Source organism: Mastomys coucha, unplaced genomic scaffold (assembly GCF_008632895.1).
Source record: "Mastomys coucha isolate ucsf_1 unplaced genomic scaffold, UCSF_Mcou_1 pScaffold9, whole genome shotgun sequence".
Lineage (NCBI taxonomy): Eukaryota > Metazoa > Chordata > Mammalia > Rodentia > Muridae > Mastomys > Mastomys coucha.
Genome location: NW_022196915.1, coordinates 56,316,537 through 56,340,949, shown reverse-complemented (window position 1 = coordinate 56,340,949; position 24,413 = coordinate 56,316,537). Strand labels below are relative to the sequence as shown.

At 47.7% G+C, this 24,413-nt stretch overlaps 1 protein-coding gene across 3 annotated transcripts in view; it reads right to left on the bottom strand.

Moving 5' to 3' along the window:
* Pebp4 (phosphatidylethanolamine binding protein 4) overlaps nucleotides 1-24,413 on the bottom strand; it is a 231,144-nt gene that overhangs the window by 197,828 nt on the left and 8,903 nt on the right. The window contains exons 2-5 of one of the 3 annotated variants that reach the window (XM_031361242.1): nucleotides 20,033-20,166; nucleotides 19,576-19,745; nucleotides 18,216-18,469; nucleotides 14,074-14,200 (exon numbers count right to left, since the gene is read on the bottom strand). In XM_031361242.1, coding sequence (XP_031217102.1) covers nucleotides 14,074-14,200; nucleotides 18,216-18,451 — 363 coding nt within the window. In that variant the 5' untranslated portion in view covers nucleotides 18,452-18,469; nucleotides 19,576-19,745; nucleotides 20,033-20,166. The remainder of the gene's footprint in view (nucleotides 1-14,073; nucleotides 14,201-18,215; nucleotides 18,470-19,575; nucleotides 19,746-20,032; nucleotides 20,167-24,413) is intronic. The other 2 variants (XM_031361243.1, XM_031361241.1) reach the window with 2 other exon arrangements.

The following is a 24,413-nucleotide window of genomic DNA, read 5'->3' as shown; positions in this document are numbered from 1 at the left end:
TCTTCTTCTTCTTCTTCTTCTTCTTCTTCTTCTTCTTCTTCTTCTTTTCTCTACAGCTATCATTATACCACAGTATGAATACATTCAGTTACACCATAAATCCTTTGGATATTGTTTGAATTACCATGAGAAAGAAGAAAAACAAAGAAAGTCAGAAGGTCATGCATGGTCAAAGAAGGAAAAGAGAGAAAGAAAGAAAGAAAGAAAGAAAGAAGGAAAGAAAGAGAGAGAGAGAGAAAGGAAGGAAGGCGATTGGTCTAAAGGATAATCATAAACAAGGCCATGTGAGACAATACAAATGAAAAAGATCATTAAGATTCGTGAAAGGAGAAACACCAGACAAAGCAATGATGAGAAGAGTCCACAGGGAGCAGAAACTACTGGTCTGCTGGACAGAGAGGACTGTGTGGATCAGGAGAGGACAGTGTGCATCAGGAGAGGACGGTGTGCATCAGGAGAGGACAGTGTGGATCAGGAGAGGATGGTGTGGATCAGGAGAGAATGGTGTGCATCAGGAGAGGACGGTGTGGATCAGGAGAGGATTGTGTGCATCAGGAGAGGACGGTGTGCATCAGAAGAGGATGGTGTGCATCAGGAGAGGACGGTGTGCATCAGGAAAGGACGGTGTGCATCAGGAGAGGACAGTGTGGATCAGGAGAGGACAGTGTGGATCAGGAGAGGATGGTGTGGATCAGGAGAGGACGGTGTGGATCAGCAGAAGGACAGGGTAGAACACGTATATTCCAGCATGATTGAGCAGACTTGAAAGAGAGAGAGAGGAAATGAGGCCTCACTCTACTCAAAGTTCATGGCCAAGGAGAAACAGAAGGGTTGGAAGTTATTCAAATAGAAATGGAAGAAAGATGTGGTGGAGGATGGCTCCTTGAGTCTGCTTTGTTGGCAATGGTTTTACAAGAACCCCACCTATATAAGAACCTATAGCAACCAATGGGCCTATATTTCAAAGAAGCCCATGCCACACATCCTGAGCTGAAAGATACCTTTTGCCTGCCAATACTTGGTGTGAAAAGGAATCCAATATCCTCACTTTGTATAGCCCTGGGTGTGATTCCCCCAAAGGTACAGTTATTGATGTGAATGTGAACTAGGTTCCCCAAGGTTGGTTGGGGGATAGTGTGCCCAAGTTATCAACCATCCTGAGAATGATGGGTGCATTAAGTGTGGTCTTGCTGGCTTGACAGGAATTTCCTATAACTCACTCTGAATCATTACTAATGACTACAAACCGTCAGAAAACTACCACTACTGTGATCTTTCTGACTACTACCAAGCAGCCTTACCAGTGCGCACTCATCAGAAGTATTTATTAAACTGTAAAGAAAAATGAATACATTGGAAATCTCTATTGGATCCCTCCTCTTGGAGTGCAGGGAACCCTGTGGAAGATGGGGAGGAAGAATTATAGGAACCAGAAAGGTCGGGGAAGGCACAAGAACATAGCCCACAGAATCAACTAGACACGGACCGTGGGGCTCACAGAGACTGAAGCTGCAATCACGGAGCTACGTGGGTCTATGCTAGGTCCCCCGCGTATATGTTATGGTTGTTTAGCTTGGGGTTTCAATGGGACTCCTAGCAGTGAGAGTCGGGGCTGCCTCTAGCTCTTTCGACTGCTCTTGGGACTCTTTTCTGTCTACTAGGTTGCCACATCCAGCCCTGATAGGAGGGTTCGAGCCTAGTCTTATCGTATCTTGTTATGCTGTGTTGAGAGTTGATATTCCTGGGAGGCCCGCTCTTTACTGAAGGGAAAAGAAAGAAGAGTGGATCTGGGAGACGTGCTGGGAAAGAAAGAAGAAACTAATATAAAGAAAATATTAAGAAATACTAAGAAAGAATCATATCCATTCAACAAATCTGTATTAAGAGCCCGCCAGTGGAGGGGAGGGCTGGAGAGAAGGCTCAGCGTTTAAGAACACTGACTCCTCTTACAGAGGTCATGAGTTCAAATCCCAGCAAACACATGGTGGTTCACAACCATCTGTAATGAAATCTGATATAAAGAAAAATGAATACATTGGAGTGTCTGAAGATAGCTACAGTGTACTTATATATAATAAATAAATAGGTCCGAGGAAGTGGGGGCCAGAGCAAGTGGGCCAGAAAGAAGGAAAAAAAAATAGACCACCGTGTGGCAGATAGTTCTCCAGCTTAGGATGCAGCATTGGGCTAAACAGATGAAGAGCCCTGCCCTCGTGGAGTTTACAGTCTAGTTGTGGGGCCGTGGTAGCAGCAGGAAGACAAACTAGCAAACCCCAGAATTCTTGACGGAGGTTCATGTAGGTTGAAGGTTGTGACTAGGATGAGCAACTGAGAGAGGGGTAAGGGGACTTCAGGAGACCTCCCTGAGGAAGGACCTTCAGGCAGTGATCTAAAAGGAAGAGAGCCATTCGAGGAAGGTTGGAGGGGGTGGGGGTGTCAGAAAGTAGAGGTGACTCTCCCGGTGCAAAGAACCCCAGGAAACCAGGTAAGTTAGTTGGGCAAAGTGCAGAGGAGCTGAGAGCCAGAGAGGATGTGAGGGACAGGTCAGACGCCAGAGCATCTATCTGGGCTTTTGCTCAGGAAACTGAGGGGAAGCATGCCAAGTTTTGAGCAAAGGCCTGAACTCATCAGACCCACAGATTTAAGGGCTCCCTCTGATGGCAGAATGGAGAACAGGTTGGGCCTTGGGGACCAACAGTGGTGCTTGGTGACAACTAGGCAAGAGGCTGTGGCAACAATCTAGGTCCAGAGAGTGGTAGCCGCTGCCAAGGTAGGGCCCCTGAGAAAAGGAGAGATAGGCCTTTCCCTGGGGCCCTAGTAACACAGTGGGAGAGACAGAGACACTCCTCCAGTCACCCAGTCCTGGGTTAAAGCTGAAGATAAGACATGTTTGGCAAGAGGTAAGATGGGGACTGCATGCGTGGGGTTGGACATACCCCATATGAGGGGGTCCATCTCAGTGGTCATGGGAGTTGAGATAATTGGTATGTGGATAAGGCCACCCAAGGAAAAGAGGGGCAACTAAGGAAGGGACAGAGAAGTGAATGAGAGAGAGCATGTGTCCTGGAAGCATGTATCCGGCAGGAGGGAGCCACCCACTGGGATGGGGCCCGAAAGAATTCCACCGAGGACTGCCCTCCGGCTCCTAGCCTTGAGTGGGATATACTCTTGGGATTCTAAGGGAGAACAGGAAATCTTAGAGAACCAGGGGGTTCATACGGGATGGCAGAGCACCAAGCAACAGCACCAAGGTTTAAACCTTTCGAGAGTCCCTGGCTTCTTAGTCTCTAGGCTCAGATTCTAACTAAACCTCAGTGAACTGAGGCAGGCAGCTTTCACAGCTCGCAGCTTCCAGTCAGGAAGTCCGTGGGTTGGGGAACCGCGAGCACTTTTTCAAAGTCTTTGTGATCTGGGGTAAGCAGTGGGAGGTACCCTCAGTGGACTTCCCATCAGCAGTTTCCCCCAGCTGATCGGGAGTTAGGGGCGATTTAGGACATTAGAAGTGGAAAGCATTCCGCTGCATCTACTTCTGTGCACTGTCCTAACAGAGGTGCCGTTTCACTCTGGACTGGTGCAAACGGAGACCTAGCAGGGCTTGGGACCCAAAGCGCCGTACCAGAGCCACACGGTGGACTCGCTGTGCCTTCATTCATGGATCCCACTCCACCAACGAGCAAGAAGCCTTGTGTGTTCCTGCCCTGGTGACCGCAGCCAAGCTTCCTTGCTTTGCTGTTTCGGGCAGGATGACGGTCACCTAGCTCCCCCTGGTGGTGACTCTTTCAGTTACAGCCTCGGAGCGAGCAGAAGGCCTCTGTTTACACAAGCAGGCTGGGAAACTGGAACCCCCTCCTCCCTTGCCCTATATTCCCCTGAGTATGCAGGGCTCAATTCCTCTACATTCCCATACCGATGGAAACAACACAGGCCTAGATATCCAAATGTTATTCTGTCCCTGCAGACCCAAAAGGAAGCAAAGAATTGCAGGGTCCCTCGATCTGTATATATGCCTGTACCACACCTGGCTACTCCACCCCCACCTGTCCCTTGGTTAAGACACTTGACATTTCTGCAATCATGCTAGCCCATATGCAAAGGGAAGTGATTTTTTTTCCTGCCCTGACTTCTTCCTTGAACCTGGGAAGCCATCTGGGCACCTAGGCCTGTATTCTTTCTATTACTGTGGGAAGGGACTGGGGCATGCAGGCTCAGGGAAGTAGTGGGAAGGACAGACTGACAGCAGGAAGTGGCAGTTGAGTCATGTGGAGCACCCTCCGTGTGGCCCTCTCCTCACTAGGAAGTGGCAAGGTTAGACATGAGCTCAGCTCTGGACTCTCTAAGTCTAGTTGAGGCCTCTTCCTGTGTCTCAGTCTCCTAGAATCTACTCATAATGCTCTCAGCACAGAGCCTGGCCCATGGAGGTCAGTAAATGTCTCCACATAAATGTCTGGACACGGTGGGAATGGAAAGATATCGGGAACAGAGAATGACTTAGAAGCCAGGGCCTCAAGAGCTTTGGCCTCTGTGTCACATGAAAAGGATGTCTCCCAGCTTATGGTGAGATTTGGATGAGGCCTGGAGGCAACAAGACAATGGGTACAAGGCTGTAGGTCAAGGTATGCTCCTCCAACAGGGTCTAATGTAGTTCAGGCTGACCTTGAACTCATGTAACTAAGGATGACTTGGATCTCATCCTTTTGCCTGTTTCTGAGTGCTGGGATAATAAACACACCACCATGCTTGGTTTTATTTAGTGCGAGGGATCAGACTCAGGCCTTTGTGCATGCTAGGCAAGAACTTTACCTTGGGCTGGAGAGATGGCTCAGTGGTTAAGAGTACTGGCTGCTCTTCCAGAGGTCCTGAGTTCAATTCCCAGCAACCACATGGTGGCTCACAATCATCTGATGCCCTCTTCTGGTGTGTCTGAAGACATCCACAGTGTACTTATACAAATTTAAAAAACAAAAAAACTCTATCAACTGGAGAGTGCCACCCCCACCCCCCCAGCCCACACTTGTTTTCTCTTGGGGGATCTAGAGAGAATCCCTCTGCCTCTCTAGGCCTCAGATTCCCTGCCATAGACAGAGCCCCACACCTGTCCAGCCTGCTCTACGGGGACTGATGTGAGATAAGAAATGTGAAATCATAGCATGGGGGAGAACACACAGTAAAGACTGTCATAACAGGGAAAGTGCTTTGAAAATCGTGGTGCTTACCCTGCTATTACCGAGGGACAAAAAAACCTCCCAGTGGCCTGAACTCTGCTCCTTATCGCAGCACGAATCTCACCTTACCAGAGCTACCTGTGATTGTTTCTTCCCCAGGCATATAGACATCTCTACCCTAGATACATTTATATTGGAGAGATGGGGCGGGGTGGGCGGGGAGGGGAGGAAGGAAGAAGATGTTGAATTTGGCGCCAGGGGCAGAAGTGGGTGGTCCTCTGTTCACATCAAAGTCTTGGTAGAAATGTCCATTTAAAGGAAAAGCAATCCTCAGGGGGAAAAGCTAAGCTCAGGGCGGTTGGCCACTGGCCTGAGGAAGATATCAGGGGAGTTCAGACGCCTGATGGCGGCAGAGGCGCTGCCAGTCTGAAAATGTTACATGCCAAATGATTCCAGCTATGTTCCACTCTGGAAAAGGCAAGTTGGAAACAGGGAGAGGATCAGCAGCTGCCAGACCTGTCAGGGGGAGGTGGGATAGGCAGGAAGTGCACAAAGTGTCCCGAGGGCACTGAGCTTACCCTGTCTAGTCACTCTATAACAATGGCTGCATGTCATCGCGAGGCCACAAAACCGTGGCATGCCTGGGTGCAACACCAGCTCTGGGTGACATAGATGGATATTGACAGCTGTGTGTAGGAGACAGGGGGACAGGAGGATGGGGGGAAAAAGGGACAGGGGGCTAGAGAGGCCCTTTTGATTTTCTGCTTTGTAGTACTGCAGATCTAAACCTGATCTAAAGTATAAAGTCTATTAAGAAATCATTTCCCTGAACTGTGTTTCCTCGTTTGCAAAACAGAGGCTCTGAGACCTGTCCAGTCTGCCCATGATGCCCACGATGTGATTAGGGTCACTCGGACTTCATGATGTTTAATGGGCTCCCCAAAGTGATGGTGTACACTGGTCCCCGCGGGGTGAGAGGAATCTCTCAGGTCAGAGTGACAGACAGCCATTCACCCTGCACTGCCTGCCGTTACTGTTCCGACCTCTGATCCTCTCCTTCCTTCCCCACCACGCTGTGCAAGGAGGTGTGAACAATAGGTAACATACTGTGTCTCTTAAAAATCTGAAAACCCTTCTCAAGACTCCCCTCTGAACCCACCGCCTTCTTTCTCTGCTGAGAACAGGCAACAAGTCTCCGTTAAAGAGGCACATGGTCAACCTTCTGAACGGTAAAAGCTAAGAAACCTTTGCTGATGCTCAGCAGACCACTGTGAACAGATCCTGTCCAGTGACAGACAGACAGACAGACAGACAGACAGACACACAGACAGACAGACACACAGACAGACACACACGCAGACAGACACAGAGGCACACAGACAGACAGACACCCACATACACACACACACAGACAGACAGACAGTCAGACAGACAGACAGACATACACAGACAAACACACACAGAGACAGACAGACAGACACACAGACAGACACACAGACAGACAGTCAGACAGACACAGACACATAGACAGTCAGACAGACAGACACACAGACATACACACAGACAGACACACACACAGACAGACACATAGACAGACAGACAGACACCCACATACACACACACACACACACACACACACACACACACACACCCCTGCGCATGCCTGTGCATTCCTGCCCTTTTTCTCAACCAGATGCAAGCCCACTGAACTCTCCTTACAAGGTCCCATGTGCCCGTCCGTGCAGCAGCCCACACAGTTGTTCAAAGAGACACCATTTGATCCGAAAACATCTGCAAGTGCTTCCTGGACCCTCGACTGGGAGCCTCGGCGGAGATCAGACATCAGATGGCTGTGCTCCTGAGCAAGCCAGTACTTGCAGTGGCCGCCAGTTTTTTGGAGCCCTCTGGGGTTAGACTCAGGTCTGCCTGGAAGTTCTGCAAGCCCTAAAACACTGAGTTCATCAACAAGGAAGATAATGGGGGTGAGGGTGAATAAAGAGAACTCTGTCAGAGGTCAAGACCAAGGAGCTTACCAAAGTTGCCACTCTGAAGGGACACCCAAGTAACTTGGCACGCAATTTGTTTTATTTTAGTTTTTGTGACATGTTTGGTTTTTGAGGCTGGCCTCAGACTCAGCATAGTAGCTGAGGATGGCCTTGAATTTTCCCGGGATGTCAGGCATGTGCCACTACACCTGGTTTATGGGGAGCTATATCCCCAGATCCACTGTGGTTGGTGTTTATGGCTTCTCTTCAATGTTCAGCATTTAAGGAGCACACAATAGCAGTGGTGGACATCCTTGCTGTTCTGAGACATCTGGGCAGGGCAGGGGTATGCTGTCTGCATCCCTTGCTCCTGAAACAGGACCTGGCAGGACTTACAGGAAGCAAACCCCCATCATGATTAGTTCTAATGGATGGATGGTTGGATAAACGGAGATGTGGATGGATACGCGGGTGGAATGGATGAATGAATGGTGGGTGTGTGTGGACCAATGAGAGAATGGTACCCTGAGTCTAGCATAAACACTGGCTGATGTTCTCAGGGTAGATTTCAGAGACAAGATTGTATATGAAAGATGAAGGGGCCCGTCTGCTGTCTGGGGTGTCTTATTCCACCGGTCAGCCTTGGGAATTTCTTGGCCCCCTTAGCACCACCTGGCTCTGCTCTGTGCCCCCAGACACATGTGGCCTAAGTTGAAGTGGGGCACAGACAGGCTGGACCACTCAAGCTAAGAAGCCAGCAACACCTGAGCAGAGTCTCCTGGATGCATATCTCTCAATCTATGGCTGATGCTCTCTGCCCACGGGGGTTCAGCTCTGCCTGTCAGCACCCTTACATCCACAGCCTCATCCTCGTGGGTTCCTATCTCTGGCCTCCAACCACACAGGCACCCCGCAGTCTCTACAAGCTGTGCTTTTCTCCTGAACCCTTTGCCTTTCAGAAGATGAACTGCAAAGCACCCTATCCCTTCTTATAAAGACACCCAGTACAATTTGGTACCATGCATGAAGCTCCAGTTAGGTGCTAGTTAGCAAGTAAAGGTCAGAGCTCCTCAGGTCTTCCCTAAAACATTGTTAGGTTTGGTGGTGGCCTTCCTGCTTGTGGTCCCCTTACCCTGTCATAGATTTCCTTCTGCTCACAGGTTCTAGGGTGCTGGGATTCCCTCCCTTATCTGGAGAAGGTAGGGGACACAGACACCGTGACCTCTCCCCATGGCTATTGCCTCTCCCCTTCTCCTTCACCTTCATTTCCTCTCCTGTTACACCCAACAGCATGAGGACCCCTCATGTTCTGTGCCCAAAGCCCTTCCACTCATTTCCAGGATACGATCCCACATCGTGTCTGTGCCCTAGAGTCAGGGGGTGGAGAGGAGGGTCTGCTGGCCAGATTCTAGCACACAGGGCTCACACCTCAGGCTGACAGCTCCTCCACTCCTCCACTTCCTGGCCCTTTGGGAGTTCCTGCTTCTGGTGGTCCAGTCAATTCCAAGGTGTATGGGACCAGTTGAAAGCCCTCCTTGTTGACTGCCCCTCACTGTCCGTCTCTTTCCATGCAAACGTTCTCAACAGGACCACGCTTGCTCTTTCTCCTCCAGTTTGGGATTGTCCAACCTATCTGCTCTGCCTTGTCAGATTAAAACACTCCTGGGTGTCCTTTTCTCTTGACTGACTGTTATGAGTAACTAGCCTACTCCACAATGTCCGCTTCTCACTCTCTCCCTAGTGCTCTCCTGAGGGTCACTAAGGACTCCCTTGTGATTGGGTCCAACGCATGTTGTCCACCACCTATCTAACCTGACACCTCTGGCCAGGACCCACTAAGCTTGTCTTAGCCTTTACCAGAGAGAGACAGAGGTGTCCTCTACAGATTTCCCTGGGCCTGGGCACTGAAGACCACCTTCCAGGTGTCCGGCCCAGCCTTTCTGTCTGATACCAGCCAGACAAGACCGACAAGTGTATTTGTCTGCAGCTGCCCCTGTTCCACGCACAAGGTCCTGGGACACTGAACAACAGAACTTGCTGGTGCCAGGCACTATCTCTGGAGAGCTAAGGCTTCCTTGTGTCTCCTGCTTGGTGAAGGTGCTTTTCTCAGGATTAGTGTGTACCCAATGCAGGCTGGGACTGTGCCCAAGACACCACATCGAGGTATGATTATCGGCAGTGCTGCCTCCATTCTCAGAGAGGATAAATCAGGTATTCAGCCTCATTGAAACCCACATGCCCATCTCTCCCAGAAACCTAGGATCCCACCCACTCTACCTTTCCCCTGATATCCCCACAGACACAGCACTCCATGAATCCCACCACCCTGACATCTCTTACCCCATAGCCATGGCATTCCTTCAGGTTCCCCTCCCACACCCCATCTGCTGCCACAGCAACCTTGCCCTTCCAAAGTTGCTCCCAGTCCTCAGCCTAAACATGAGATAGTGGCTTCAAGATAAACCTCAGGCTCCACATCAGGGCCTTGGAGCCTCCCACACCTCACTTTCCCACCAGGCCATTCCTGCTGCTGTCTGTCCCTCACCTACATCCCTCTGCTTTGGGGCTACCTACCTGCTTCCTCCACTTATCCTGGAAGCTCTATGATGGGTGACCTCTTCTATCTTTAAGTCAATAGAGCTTACATGACACTGGGAGCAGAGTGTGAGTCAACTTAGGTTGTTGACAACATGGCTAGCATGTGTGGTCACCGACCCTTGAGCAAATGTCTACAGTCAGCAGCCCCCATATGCACGTGCACCCTGCCCCCCTCCGCCAGGAAAGCCTACTTCCAGGCCCCATAAATCTGCCCCTTCCACGAGAAGCCACTCTGCCACTGATTATCTAGAGTTTCTGAAGCCCTGGATGAACTCTTTTGTGCCCGTAGCAGGCCCCATACTCCTACTCTGCCTGGAAAGAGAAGGCTAGGAAAGGCCTGTGAGATCTGAGAGCCCTGAAGGCAGTCTGTGGCTGCCGGCACCTTTGTGCCCGTCTCCAGATTGTTAGGCCTTAAGAAAGCTGTAACCACAATGTGGGCAAGGGGGTGGTCCCTAGGTCAACACAGACATGCTCCTGCAGACGTGGGTGTCAGAGGGATGTGCCCGAGTAGCTCTGGAGAACTTTCAGGGTCCCTTGCTTTCAGGATCCTGATTGGCAACCTAAGGGACAGCAGGACCGGCCACTGTGGCTTTTGTTCCGTTCCTCTAGCACAGCGCATGGTCCCTACTTAAGGGCAATTTGTTCCTTTCAAAAGGATTCCAGCTGGTTAAATTTAAGGTGAAGAATAAGCCTTAGTCAAGAGGCTGCTTAGGGCTTCTTAGTTTTTGTTGGCTGGAGACCGGGGATACGCTCTCAAATGTCGGCCACTTAATGTTTGTCAGAAGGAACGCCAGGGGAGGGAACCCAAGGGGGAGAAAAGCACCTGCTAACCAGCCTGCTCTTGGCTCTCAGCTCTCCAGTCACAGATGGCACGGGAGGCATCCTGTTTCCAAAGTTCCTTTGCCTCTTTGAGGACCCCTGACTTTCTCCACATCCCTTCCTACCTCTTCCTCCCACTCCTAGCCAGCTTCACCTGGGCAGAGAATTATTTTCCTGAGCCCCTGGTCTCAGCAGCTTTCCTTCAGTGCCGAAGACACAAACAGCTTAATGTGCAAGCAGTGGGGCTTCCTGTTCAGAGCTTAGGCATCAGGAAACGGTTTTTCTACATGCCATTCATTTTCATTCATCTGTCCATCCATCTACCCACTCACTTGCCTATCCATTCATCTGCATATCCATCCATCCATCCATCCATCCATCCATCCATCCATCCATCCACATGTCCACCCATCCATCATCCATCCTCTACTTACTCAACTCTCTCTATGTCTGTCTGTCTATCTATCTATCTATCTATCTATCTATCTATCTATCTATCTAGCCATACACTTATATGTCCATCCACCCATCCATTCATCCACCCACCTATCCATTTGGCTACCCACCCATCTATCTACCCACTCATCTATCCATCTGTCCATTCACCTATTCACCATCCATTGATTGATCCGTCCATCTGTCCATCCACTCTTGTCATTCACTCCCTTCTCACCCCATCAGCCAGCACAGGGTCTGCCGTGTCAGTGGGGACTGCGAGTGATTCAATGTTTATAAGGTGGTCACTGTGGTACAAGATATGAAAGAGCAACAGAAGGAGTGCAAATGCTCTGTTAAGAAGGTAGGGGATACTTAAGAGAGCTTGAAGCAAGACATTACCAGCAAGAACGGAAAGTCAAGTTCAGAGCCAGTAGTTAGAGAAGACATACTGGAGGAGGAAGTAAAGCTCAAAGATGGGAGAAGCCTGTGCAGTGGTATAGAGAGTCAGGAAGCACCTCCACCCCCATGATGGGGCAACAGAGGCCTGCTCTATGCCTAAAGCACTCCTGCCAAGGCCTCAGAGCTTGCTTGGCAGGATGGGAGTGGGACCTCCTGGGGCAAGTCCCCTTGGCAGTTGCAACTCTGGTGACTTAAATTTGGAAATGAGGTGGTGTTTCTGCTAAGCCATGGGCCAACTCTTGCCTTTTCCCATCAACCCTGGAGACTCTGAGGAAATAAGTCCCTCTAGCTCAAGAATCGAGTCCTCTTCTTCTCTGGCTCCACTTGTTCCTCTGCAGCTGTCTCTTCCCTGAAACTCTTCAAGGGAGCTCCAGGAGCCACCTTTAAGGATGGTCCCTACTGTCCTTCCCACCCTCCTTTGCATCTTCACCAGAGGAGCTCACTTTCAGCATCCCCTCCTCCAAATCCCCGTCAGAGCCATTGCAAGTGATTGTGGCCGCTGGGCCCCAGGGTTCTAGAGTCAGACAGACCTAGGTGTTGAGCCTGGAACTGCCACCGCCCAGGCTCGGCTCTAGCTAGGTCCTTACACCCATCAGGACAGCCCTTGCTTCCCACACAACCCCCCCACCCCCATCCTTCTCACAAGCAGCTCCTGATGTTCTTTTGAGGATCTAGCCTAGAGAATGGGAGCCATTGTTTGGTCTGGGGACTAGCAGTATGTCGTTGAGTAAATATCCTGGTACTTACCACTAACCCTTTTACAAAAGCAAATACTTAGTTCACAGGCCCGATGAGAGAGAATCGAATGGACCCACAGCACGCAGCATAAACAGGACCCAGGATGAAGTGCCACGGGGTGCAAGCTTTAGAGTATCCTGGCTTTACCTTCCCCTGAGTCCGTTAACATTTTTCAGAAAGCCTTAGGTCTGCACTAGCACAGAACTCCTTTTTCTTCCTGCCCTCTGCTTCCACCAAACCTTCCTTGGTGAGTCTTGATTCTCCATGGTAGCCTTAAGCCTCTTTTCTCTCACTTCTACCCTTCTCCTCCAGGCTGAGACAGTACATTTCAGGATGCGGCAGAGACACCCCACACACACACACACACACACACACTTCTCTGCTATGCATCCAAAACCCAGGAAAACCAGACTCCTAACTGATCTCCAGTTCCTCCCTCCAGGGAGGTCAGGAACTTGGCAGTCTACACCTCCACCTAGTGGGCCCCTGCAGCAATAGCAGCACAGAACTGGGGAGTCCCTAGGGACTGATGAGCTAATAAATATTGATGAAGCCAGAGGTCCCATCCTTCAGGGATATGCTGGGTTTCCATAGAATACTTTGGGCCGGTGCGGGAGTGGGGCTGGAATGTTGCCCTGTATGGCAGCAGTAGCTGTCTTTTCTCTGTTCCTCTTGACTCCCTGGGCATGCCATTGGCTGGGGGAGGAGGGTGAGTGGGGGAGGGGGTATAATGCTGCTCAGTCTTCTGGAGGGAAGACTGCCCACTGGAAAGGTTGTGTAGTGTCACAGTCGTACCCAGGAAAGCTTAGCCAGCATAGCTTCGTCAACTGTGAGACGTCACGTTTGATCTCCAGTAGTGAAAACACTTGAAGGGAGACACCCACCCGCACGAGCAATTCTGCTGCTGCTGCTGCTGCTCAGTCTACCTGTTTTGCCAGGTCTATCGTGCCTCACCACGATCTGCCTGACCAGGGTGGCATGGCCTCTGGGGGGGGGGTGTACACAGGGGAGGAGAAAGAACCCTGTAGTCCCCTTTCTTCCCTACTGCACAGAAGGGTCAGCACTTTCTGTCTACCCACTTGTGACTTGCCATCTCACTTCTGGACGTTAGTAACCCAACCACTCTCCCCCCAGCCCCCATGCCATCCCACCCCTGCCTAGCAGAGAACAGGAGACCGGCCTCAGTCACTGATATCTTGTGGGCTCTGTCTGGGCCAGGAGACAGCAAGAGGAAAACAACAACCAGAAGAAGGAAGTAAGGGAACTTCCCTACTTCCCTGTTTTCTGTTTGCATGGCCTGTCCCTAAGATTTCTGGACCTTCAAGCCCAAGGAAGTTTCCAGAACAGGTATCAACAATTATTTCCCAGGAAAAGAAGCCGTTACTCCCAGTTCCTGAAACGCTCTGGTGTTCTGTTTTAGATGATTCTAAACACCAGGAGGACACATTTCACACTGCAAGAATCCAGAGCTTCAACCATGGGTCCACTGTAGGAAAGACACAGCAGCTAAGCCAGTGGTTCTCAACCTGTGGGTCACAACCCCTGGGGGGGGGAGTGGCAAATGACCTTTTCACAGGGGTCACCTAGGATCATCTGCATATCCGATATTTACATTGTAACTCATAACAATAGTAAAAATTACAGTTATGAAGTAGCAACAAAAATAATTTTATGATTGGGAGTCACCACCACAGGAGGAACTGTATAAAGGATTAAGATTAGGAAGGTTGAACACCACCGCTCCAGGCAATAGCTGCCTGACTCCACCAACCTGGCCCTAGGGGCTCTCCTTGACGCTCCAGGTTCCCAAGAAAAGCGAACCAAAGGCAAGTCAGGGCCCCACGTTCTCCTTCAGCCAACCCCCGTTCACTCACATCCAAAGCCGAGTTGAACTTGACTATCGGCGACTGCCAGGTCATGATCTTCTGTCTGTATAGGTTACACTGAGGAACAATTTTACAGCTGATGTTGCCCATCTCCGTGTAGAAAACTTCAAGGTTCCTGCAGAGAGAGGGGCAGTCACTTCGTGCCAGGGTTTCAGCAAATCCTGGGGTTTGAGAGGCTACTGTCGTCCAGCACCACTGGGCAAGCAGAGTTAGAGGAATTAAATTCAACCAACCAGCTGTGTGACCCCCAAGCTTTTGCCCTAGGCCTCCTTGCCTGAGACAGGGACAATGCCTACCTTGTGGAGTTGGTATGAAGACACAGCACTGGTCAGTAGGTAGAGCAGAGCCTGGCATGCTATGAGTGAGTGGCCCCGGGAAAATAGAGCCATCCTTACTTAGTATGCCAGAGATCGGCTCACTCTCAGATGTATGAATCCCTCAAGAAAGTGGGATGATGTATGCATTAACACGCACATGCATGTCTTTCTGTGTAGTCAGATCAGTTCTGTAGTGTTTATGATGCATCCAGCAAAATCGCTGTGCAGTAGTATCCTTTAGGAAGTGAAAACAAAGGGTTGTACTTGCTCAATACCTAAGCAATGTGTGTGCACAAGTGTATGCATATATGTAGTGTATGTGTATGTCCAAGTGTATGCACATACATGTATGTATGTACTTGCATATGTGTGTATATTTACATATGTGTCTATACATGTGTATATGTGTTTATGTGTATGCATGTATATGTGCATATATAGTCGTATGTGTGCATGTGTATGTGCATACATATTCATATGTGTGCATGTGTATGTGCATATATAGTCGTATGTGTGCATGTGTATATGTATACATATTTGTATGTGTACATGTGTATGTGTGTACATATTTGTATGTATGCATGTGTGTATGCATATGCGCATGTGTGGTTCCCAGGGACTTGTACATACCAGGAAAGTACTCTTTGACTGAGGTATACTCCCATAATCTCTGCCCTTTTTTTTTTTCCTTTTTCTTTTTGAGATAGGGACTTTCTATACAGCCCAGACTGCTCTTGGTCTCTTGTACTCATATACCTGCTGATATATGAAGCTGTGCTGGCCAAGTTGTCCTGTGTGTAATTGTCATGGCATACCTTCTTAGTGCTTGGCTTATGAAATGTGTGAGCAGGCCTGAATCAGAGGAAGTCCCTTGACCCAAGCATTTCCAACTCATGATTGGTTGAACCCAATCATGTGGAACCTACCGATGGAGTAGAAAATTAATTGAATTGAGCCTATTAGGACATCATGCCTGAGCTTGTCAGAACAGTCTTATTACACAAAGACCAGGGGTTGTACTCCCCAGCCTTTCCCAGTAGCCCAATACAGCTGAGCTATTCCCTAAATAGACAACGGATATTTAGACCACCATACCCTGCTGGGGTGATACCTGAAGGACACCCAGGGAGAATGTATTTTGAGGATCATATCTTCAGGAGAGTTCCTGTAGGAGTTGAGAACAAGCCAACGGTAGCCTTCTAACAAGACCCACGTGGCCTTTCCCACCCCTTGGCCCCCAGAACCTTCAGTAGCTCCAGAGGTTCAAATTTGGAGAAAGGCAGTTGGGTCCATAGCAGCTGGTGAACCACACACAGTGTGCTTTGGTGGGTGGGCACCCCCACCACCTAGACTTGGTCTCTGTGGTCCCAGAGAGTGGAAGAAGTAGTATGAGTTGGCCAAACCAACACTTCAGGAGTATCATTTGTTTCTCTTAACTTTTTGCATTTGTGCAACACTCCTTTGGGGTGACACAGTTTGGGCAGTTTTGAAGACATCTTTGGGAATGGGTTTTTCTTCCTTTTTTTTATTTAGTTATTTTTATTTTATTTTATTTTATTTATATTTTATTTTTAAAAAATTGGGTTTCTCTGTAATCCTGGCTGTCTTGGAACTCACTCTGGAGACCAGGCTGGCCTCAAACTCACAGACATAAGCTGTGCCTCTGCCTGCTGAGTGCTGGGATTAAAGGCAGGCACCACAAATGCAGGGGTGGGTTTTCTTTTTCATTTCTATGCACAGCAGCACTCTAAAGACTGTTTGGCTTACTTCTCTGCTTCTGCTACTGTTCATTGCAGCTAGCAAGATAGACAGAAAGGACTCTCTCAGACAAAAAAGCAAGACAGTCTGCACGTGGCACAGACTTGGGGAAAACTGAGGGTCAGAAGGAGGTCAACTGAAGACAGAGGGGCCTCCCCACCCCATAAGTCTCCCCCCTGTTTATCCTAGTGGAACTGAAAGGGTTAAACAATTGATGTCAGCGACCTCGTTTGGCAAATGGGCTCAGAGCCCAGAGAAACTGCTTGACAGGACCTGCCAGGGGCTCTGGGGAATAGTTCTATGTTCTTGTTGCCTACTGTTCTCCTCCAAAGGGCACTGCCAGCCCAGTGTGTGAAGGCAACATGCTGCTTCGCATAAGAAGATGCGCCAAGGAGCATGGGTGGGTAACAAGGTATTTGTAAACTTACATACCCATAAAAGTGTTTTTCTTTAATAAGAGAGAACTTGCAGTTGTCTTGTTGCAGTTCCTGAAGCAAAATGGGGGGAAATGGGCTGGAGTTCAAAAGAAGAGCCCTAGGCTTGGAGGTAAGTGGGTGGGGGCGCCCTGAAAGGCTGACATCTTCATCATGGCTTTGAGAGATGGTCCCATCATGGGGAAGGCTCCCAGAACTATCTGTGCACCTTTGCTGCGGCCATGGAAGGTACCAACGAAAGTCAGACGGATAACCGCAGCTCTTCCACTTCTGAGACTGAGCCTAGGTTCTGCCAGAAGTAGGTAAGAAGACCTTGCCGCCCCCCCCCCAAATCTTTCTTAGTGATATTTCATCTCCACTAGAAACAGAAGTAACATTTCTCCTTTATGGATTCTTGCCTCTAGGTACCTAAGTCCAACATCCCAGAATTCCCTGCCAGACTCCAACAAGAGGAACAGGCTTCCTAGTCAAGGCTAGAAGCTGAGTTAAGCAGGACTCCTGGGGGGGAGATCAGCGCAGAGGTACTTACTGCTCTGTCTTCGGGGCTGGCATGCCCATGCTGTGTCTTCATTTTCCGAGGCCACCTGTCACAAAGGTCTTGTGGTTTGAATGAGAAATGTCCCCTAGATGTGGGTTCTTGTGTTTGAGCACTTGGTCCCTAGCTGGTGTTACTGTCTGGGAAACGCCCTCATTTTCTTTCGGATACTGTGGTAAAGCACTGACCCGACCAGCTCGGGAGAGGAAAGGATTTATTTTAACACTTTGGTCCATGATGGAGGGAATTCAAGGAGGAACTTGGCTTACTGGCTTGTTTTCCAAGACTTTCTCAGCCAGCTTCCTTATAAGATGCACAGGAGCACCTGCCCAGGGGTGGCGCCATCCACGGTGAGCGTGGCCCTCCCATATCGAGGTTTACTCAGAAGAATGCCCACAGGCCAGTAGGATGGGAAGCAATCCCTCAGTTCGCGTTTTTTTTTCTTCAATGGTGATTCTAGTTTGCCTCAAGTTTTCCTCAGTCACCAACTTGGCAGGAGGTCGGCAGAAAAGTGACAAGGAAAAGGAGAAGCGCAGAGTGGCTCAGGAGACTGGCAAAGTGAAGACTCGGGGTTTCTAACCTATATACTGAGAGGAGTGTGCAGAATTCCAGGGCCTGCAGCTGGTGACCACCCAGAGTGAGGGGGGAACTTGCGCCTTCTGAAGGAATGCAGGTAGTTCAGCTTGAGCTGGAACTTCAATCCCTTGAGAGCTCCCTGGCAAAACACACACAGACCTACTATTGACAAATAACCTTTGACTCTCGAGTACTTCTTTCTTCTGCTTTTTTTTCCCCCCTGGTTCAAATGCAGCTTTGTCTCAGAAGTCCCAGGGAGCGGGCTTTCTGGTGGGTTTGGATGTAAATCTTTCCGGTCTTCCACTTAGCACTCGCTCTGTTAAGTTGGTCTTCAGACTTTATGCCCTCTCTCACAAAAAAAAAAAAGAAAGAAAGAAAGAAAGAAAGAAAGAAAGAAAGAAAGAAAGAAAAAGAAAAAAGAAAAAAAAGCTGGCTAAGCCATAGGGGCCACTGAATTCTAGATTCACACTCCAGGAGACCACCTTTTCCCATCCTACCTGCTCTGCTCACCTGCATAGTGACGTTTCTTCTTTTGGCAGTGGTGGGGGAAAGCATCCTCTTACTCCTCCTCCACCACCACCTCCAGGCTTCCCACCACTGCCGCCTCCAGGCTTCCCACCACTGCCACCTCCAGGTTTGCCTCCAGGTTTGCCTCCTCCTTCATCGGGCTTAGCTGTCAACGAGAGGCCCACCCACAGACCAGCTACAAGGAGGCTCAAGCAAACTGCTGCTGCGACCAGCTTCATCGTGACAGTTTTTGACAACTATAAGGAATAACAAAGCAAAACAAACAAACAAACAAACAAAACCTGGAGTGATTCTGAGACCCTGGGCCGGGCCTCTCTTCCCTTAGGCGCCCCTCTCCCGGGATCCTCCTGGTAACCAGCAGAGGAGTGCCAGCAGTCTACCCAGCTGTATGTACTTAGGGAGGACTTGGACCTGCTCCAAGCTGGACTCTGTTTATTGTTCTGGCTGAGGTCCCTCCCTAGCAGGACATAACTCCTGTTTGTCATTCTTCAGGCTGCTAGCTCCAAAGAAGAGTGGTAGAAGAGTGGTGTGTTTAAAAAAAAAAAAAACTTGACAAATAAGTTTAGAGCCCAAGCCTTGGGCTTCAGGGCCAACTGCAGGCTGGAGAGGGCTCTGGGTTTAACTGATAAATATATATATACACATATATATGTATATGCATACATATATGTATGTCTGTACATATGTGTATATATATACACACACATATATATGTATATGTATATATATGTGTGTGTATATATATACGTATGTATATATATGTATACATATATATGTGTGTGTGTATGTGTATGTATATATGTATGTATATATATCCTTCAACTGTTCTGCTTTATCTCCAGCTTCTCTGCTTCCTGTGTCCGTAGCCTTTGGGCCACCAGAACGTAGAGATGGTTGAAGAGAGCGACCCTACGTAAGAGGGGCTGCTATGCAGGGTGGGGTTGTTACTCAGAGACCCGGCTCTAAAATGCCACCTGGGGACACATCTGGCTGTCTTGCAGTATGCTGAGCTCAGCATCTGGAGAAGTGGGTGGGGCAGAGCTTGAAGGTGAGCAGGAAGAGTCTGTCTGAATCTGTGCAGGGAATAAAGGTTCCTGGGCTGAAACACTGCTCCTCCTCAAAGTAACCCTTCAGTGGGGCTTGAGGTAGGGAACTCGGATTGGAGCCTTCGACAGAGGCTGGGTAGGTGTGATCAACTCTGTTGATGCCAGGGACTGGGGACTTTGTGCTCCCACCTTATGCTCTTGTAACTTATGCTCATAGGGAAGACTTTTCCTCACTGAGCTACATCACGCCCTCTCACTAGAGCAAATCAAAAGCCCCTGACACCCTCAGCACTCACTTGGTGTCTGATTCTGAGTGGAATTCTTTTCTGCTTCTGCTTCTAGGACCTCAAATTCTTGCAAGGAAGCCTTCCTTTTGGTTCCACAAATTAAATGAATTTTTAAGTCTCACACTCAGGAGCATAAGCATTTGTGACTCTCCGCTCTAAGAATTTACTGTCAACATCACCTGAACAAGCAAAGGAAGTGTCGAGCATTGCATTGAAAACAGAGGGAGTCTTGCAGTAAGTGCTCATCCCAAGCTGCACTCCCTAGATGTATCAATCCATCCACCCCTCAACTATCTATCTATCTTCCTATCTATCTATTGTCTATCCACCCAACCACCCATTCAACTATCTATCTGTCTATCATCCACTCATCCATCTATCCACTCATTCGACTGTCTATCTCTATCTGTCCACTTACACATGCATCCATCCACCCATTAACCCATCCATCCATCCATCACTCTACCTAGTTACGTGCCAGGTTATGGCATATGGGCCAACTGTTGTGCCTGTTCTCATAAAGCTTGTAGGTCATCCAGAGCCAGAAGATGGTATTGCCTGGGGAAGGTGGCAGCTGAATTCCTGGTACCTTTTTTCAAGCTGGAGAGGGCAGAATAAACTTTATATTCTTTAACCATCTGGAGATAGCCCACAAGACTGTCATCTAACTCAAGTCTCAACTGAGGAAAGACATAGCGGGGACTTTGGACCCACAGATACCTGGGATAAAGATGACAGGTTGAAATATAGCTCAGAAGGAGCCTCTGGGGATGAGCTGCTTTGGAAATGAAGGTATCCAAAAGCATCTGTGTATAGGAGAACTGAGAAATCCACATTCAGGTCTGTATGTGACATCTGCTTGCTTGCAGCCTTATCCCTAGGCTCAGATCAAGTCCCAAGTCCAGGCAGGAGTGACAGCCTGGAGGTGGGAGAGAGCTCACGGTTTGGGTGACCCAGGCACTTTGATCATTCCGTCTTCATGTCAAGCTTTTGAAATAGAAACTGGGCATCACCACACACCCCTAAGGTGAACCGAAAGAGACCGAGCCTGAGACATGGTTTTGAACAACTGAAAAACCAAAGGTGAGAGAAGCCCTTGAAAGAAGCAGGGAAAGATGTAACTTGTTCTGTATAGAATCCTCAATAACCATTGCCAGCCAACTCCTCATGAGGAATCTGGGAGGCCAGTCAGAAATGTATTTAGTATTTCCAGTGCTAAAACGAGCAACGAATGAACAAACCAACAGTCAGTCAGGAATTGTATAATCCAGTAAGACTGTCCTCCAAATGGGAGGGAGAAATTAGCCATGTAGGTAGAAAAATGGATGAGGAGGGAATTCTTTATCAGTGGAACTATATTGCAAGAGATGTGAACCAAATGTTCAGGTAAAAATAAAAAAAAAGGTAAATTAGATGAAAAATAGATATGAAGCTACCTATCAGAGGTAAAAATAAATAAAAATAAAAGCTTGTTTTTCCATGTTAATGTGTAACTTCCATTTTAAATACAAGCTTTAAAGACAATAAATATGAGGAATCATAAATCTTTACCAGCAGGTAAACAGTACCTAAAGGTATAAATCATTGCATCAGCAACATAAAAAATGGAGGACCGCACAGAGATCTATAGAACCATGTTTTTAATCAGTAATTGAAGTTATACCCATCTAGTCAAGTTGGATTGTGATAGCTTTTAAAAGTCTTATGTAATCCACATGATAACAACAAAGTAAATCTGTACAGTATACACAAAAGGAGATTAGAAGTTAATCAAATGCTTTACCTCAAAAGAAAAAAAAAATCAATTGGTCACATGGAAGAGTGGAAATGGGGTAGGGGAAGCTAAAAACAAATTTTTAAAAATGGCATAGCAAGTCATCAACTATTAGTAACTACTTTAAATTTAAAATGCTCAAGTTTCCCAGTCAAAACTTACAGGAAAAATTGTTGCAGATTGACAGGTTAAAGAGAACATGAGAATAGGATTTTACTCTAGTGTAGTGATATACACCTTGAAAGAGGCAGACCAGTCTTTGTGAGTTCAAAGCCATCCTGGTCTTCATAGCATGTCCAGGCCAGCCAGGGATACACAGTGAGACTATGTTTCGAAACAAACAACTGCCACCACCCCCATAGCCCTGAAGAGGTGGCTCAGTGGTTAGGAGCACATGCTGTTTTTGCAGAAGGCAGGGGTTTGATTCTTAGTACCCACACGTGGTAGCTCACAACTGACTGCAATCCAGTTACGGATGATCCAGTACCCTCTTTAGATCTCCACAAGCACTGCATGTATGTGGTGTACAGACATACACTCAGATAAAATAGCCATACACATAAAGAGTCAATTTACCAATCCTGTGCCACAGTGCTCCATACCCAAATACCACCGGGAGAGAGCTGGTCTCCCAGGAGTGCTGACACACCTGTGAGCACAGGTAAGACCACAACTTCTGCTCAAATTCCTGGCCAAGAGGGACCCATCCTGAGCCATCAGGACACAGGAACCATGGAACAGCCGGGGATGGGATCCTTCCGGTTTCCATCTGCACCCCAGAGCTGACCCTGTGCCACAGCTGTCCATACCCAAATTCCTCCCAGAGAGAACTGGTCTCCCAGGAGTTCTGACACACAGGCTTGCAGGAGGGACACACCACAGTCAGAGACAGCAAGACCAGCTGACACCAGAGATAACCAGATGACAAGAGGCCAAGGCAAGAACATAAGCAACAGAAACCAAGGCTACTTGGCATCATCAGAACCCAGTTCTCCCACCACAGTGACCCTGGATACCCCAACATACCAGAAAAGCAAGACTCTGGTTTAAAATCACATCTCATGATAATGATAGAAGACGTTAAGAAGGGCATAAATAACTCCCTCAAAGAAATACAGGAGAACACAGGTAAACAACTTGAAGCCCTTAAAGAAGAAACACAGAAATTCCTTAAAGAATTGCAGGAAAACACAACAAAGAGGTGAAGGAATTGAACAAAACCATCCAGGATCTAAAACTAGAAATAGAAACAATAAAGAAATCACAATGGGGAAGGTGGGGTGCTGGAGAGATGGCTCAGCAGTTAAGAGCGCCTACTGCTCTTCCAAAGGTCATGAGTTCAAATCCCAGCAACCACATGATGGCTCATAACCATCCATAATGAGATCTGGTATCCTCTTCTGGGGTGTCTGAAGACAGCTACAGTGTACCTACATATAATAAATAAATAAATTAAAAAAAAATAAATCACAATGGGAGACAATGCTGGAGCTAGAAAACCTAGGAAAGAGATCAGGAGTCATAGATGCAAGCATCACCAACAGAATACAAGAGATAGAAGGGAGAATCTCAGGGGCAGAAGACACCATAGAAAACATTGACACAACAGTCAAAGAAAATGCAAAAAGCAAAAAGATCCTAACCCAGAATATCCAGAGAATCCAGGACACAATGAGAAGACCAAACCTAAGGAAGACTACCTAGGTAAAGAAGAGAGTGAAGACCCCCAACTTAAAGGGCCAGTCAATATCTTCAACAAAATTATAGAAGAAAACTTCCCTAACCTAAAGAAAGAGATGCCCATGAACATACAAGAAGCTTACAGAACTCGAAATAGACTGGACCAGAAAAGAAATTCCTCCCATCACATAATAATCAAAACACCAAATGCACTAAACAAAGAAAGAATATTAAAAGCAATAGGGAAAAAGAACAAGTAACATATAAAGACAGACCCATCAGAATTACACCAGACTTCTCACCAGAGACCATGAAAGTAAGAAGATCCTGGGAAGGTGTCATACAGACCCCAAGAGAACACAAATGCCAACTCAGGCTACTATACCCAGCAAAACTTTCAATTACCATAGACGGAGAAACCAAGATATTCCATGACAAAACCAAATTTACACAATATCTTTCCACAAAACCAGCCCCACAAAGGATAATAGATGGAAAACACCAACACAAGGAGGGAAACTATGCCCTAGAAAAAGCAAGAAAGTAATCTTCTTTCAACAAACCCAAAAGAAGATAGCCACACAAACATAAAAATAACATCAAAAAAACAGGAAGCAACAATCACTATTCCTTAATATCTCTTAACATCAATGGACTCAATTCCCCAATAAAAAGAGATAGAATAACAGACTGGATATGTAAACATGACCCAGCATTTTGCTGCATATAGGAAATGCACCTCAGTGTCAAAGAAAGACACTACCTCAGAGTAAAGGTCTGGAAAATAATTTTCCAAGCACATGGTTCCAAAAAACAAGCTGGAGTAGCCATTCTAATATCGAATAAAAGCAACTTTCAACCAAAAGTTATCAAAAAGGATAAGGAAAGACACTTCATACTCATCAAAGGAAAAATCTACCAAGAAGAACTCTCAATTCTGAACATCTGTGCTCCAAATGCAAGGGCACCTCATGGTACCTTCTCCAAAACTGACAATATAATCGGTCACAAAACAGGTCTCAACAGATACAAGAAGACTGAAGTAATCCCATGTGTCCTATCAGATCACCACGGACTAAGGCTGATCTTCAATAGCAACAAAAACAACAGAAAGCCCACATACACATGAAAGCTGAACAATGTCCTACTCAATGATAACTTGGTCAAGGAAGAAATAAAGAAATTAAAGACTTTTTTAGAATTTAATGAAAATGAAGGCACCACATACAAAAACTTATAGGATACGATGAAAGCAGTGCTAAAAGGAAAACTCAGCTCTGAGTGCCTCCAAAAAGAAACTGAAGAGAGCATACATAACCAGCTTAACAGCACACCTGAAAGCTCTAGAACAAAAAGAAGCAAATACACTCAAGAAGAGTAGATGGCAGGAAAT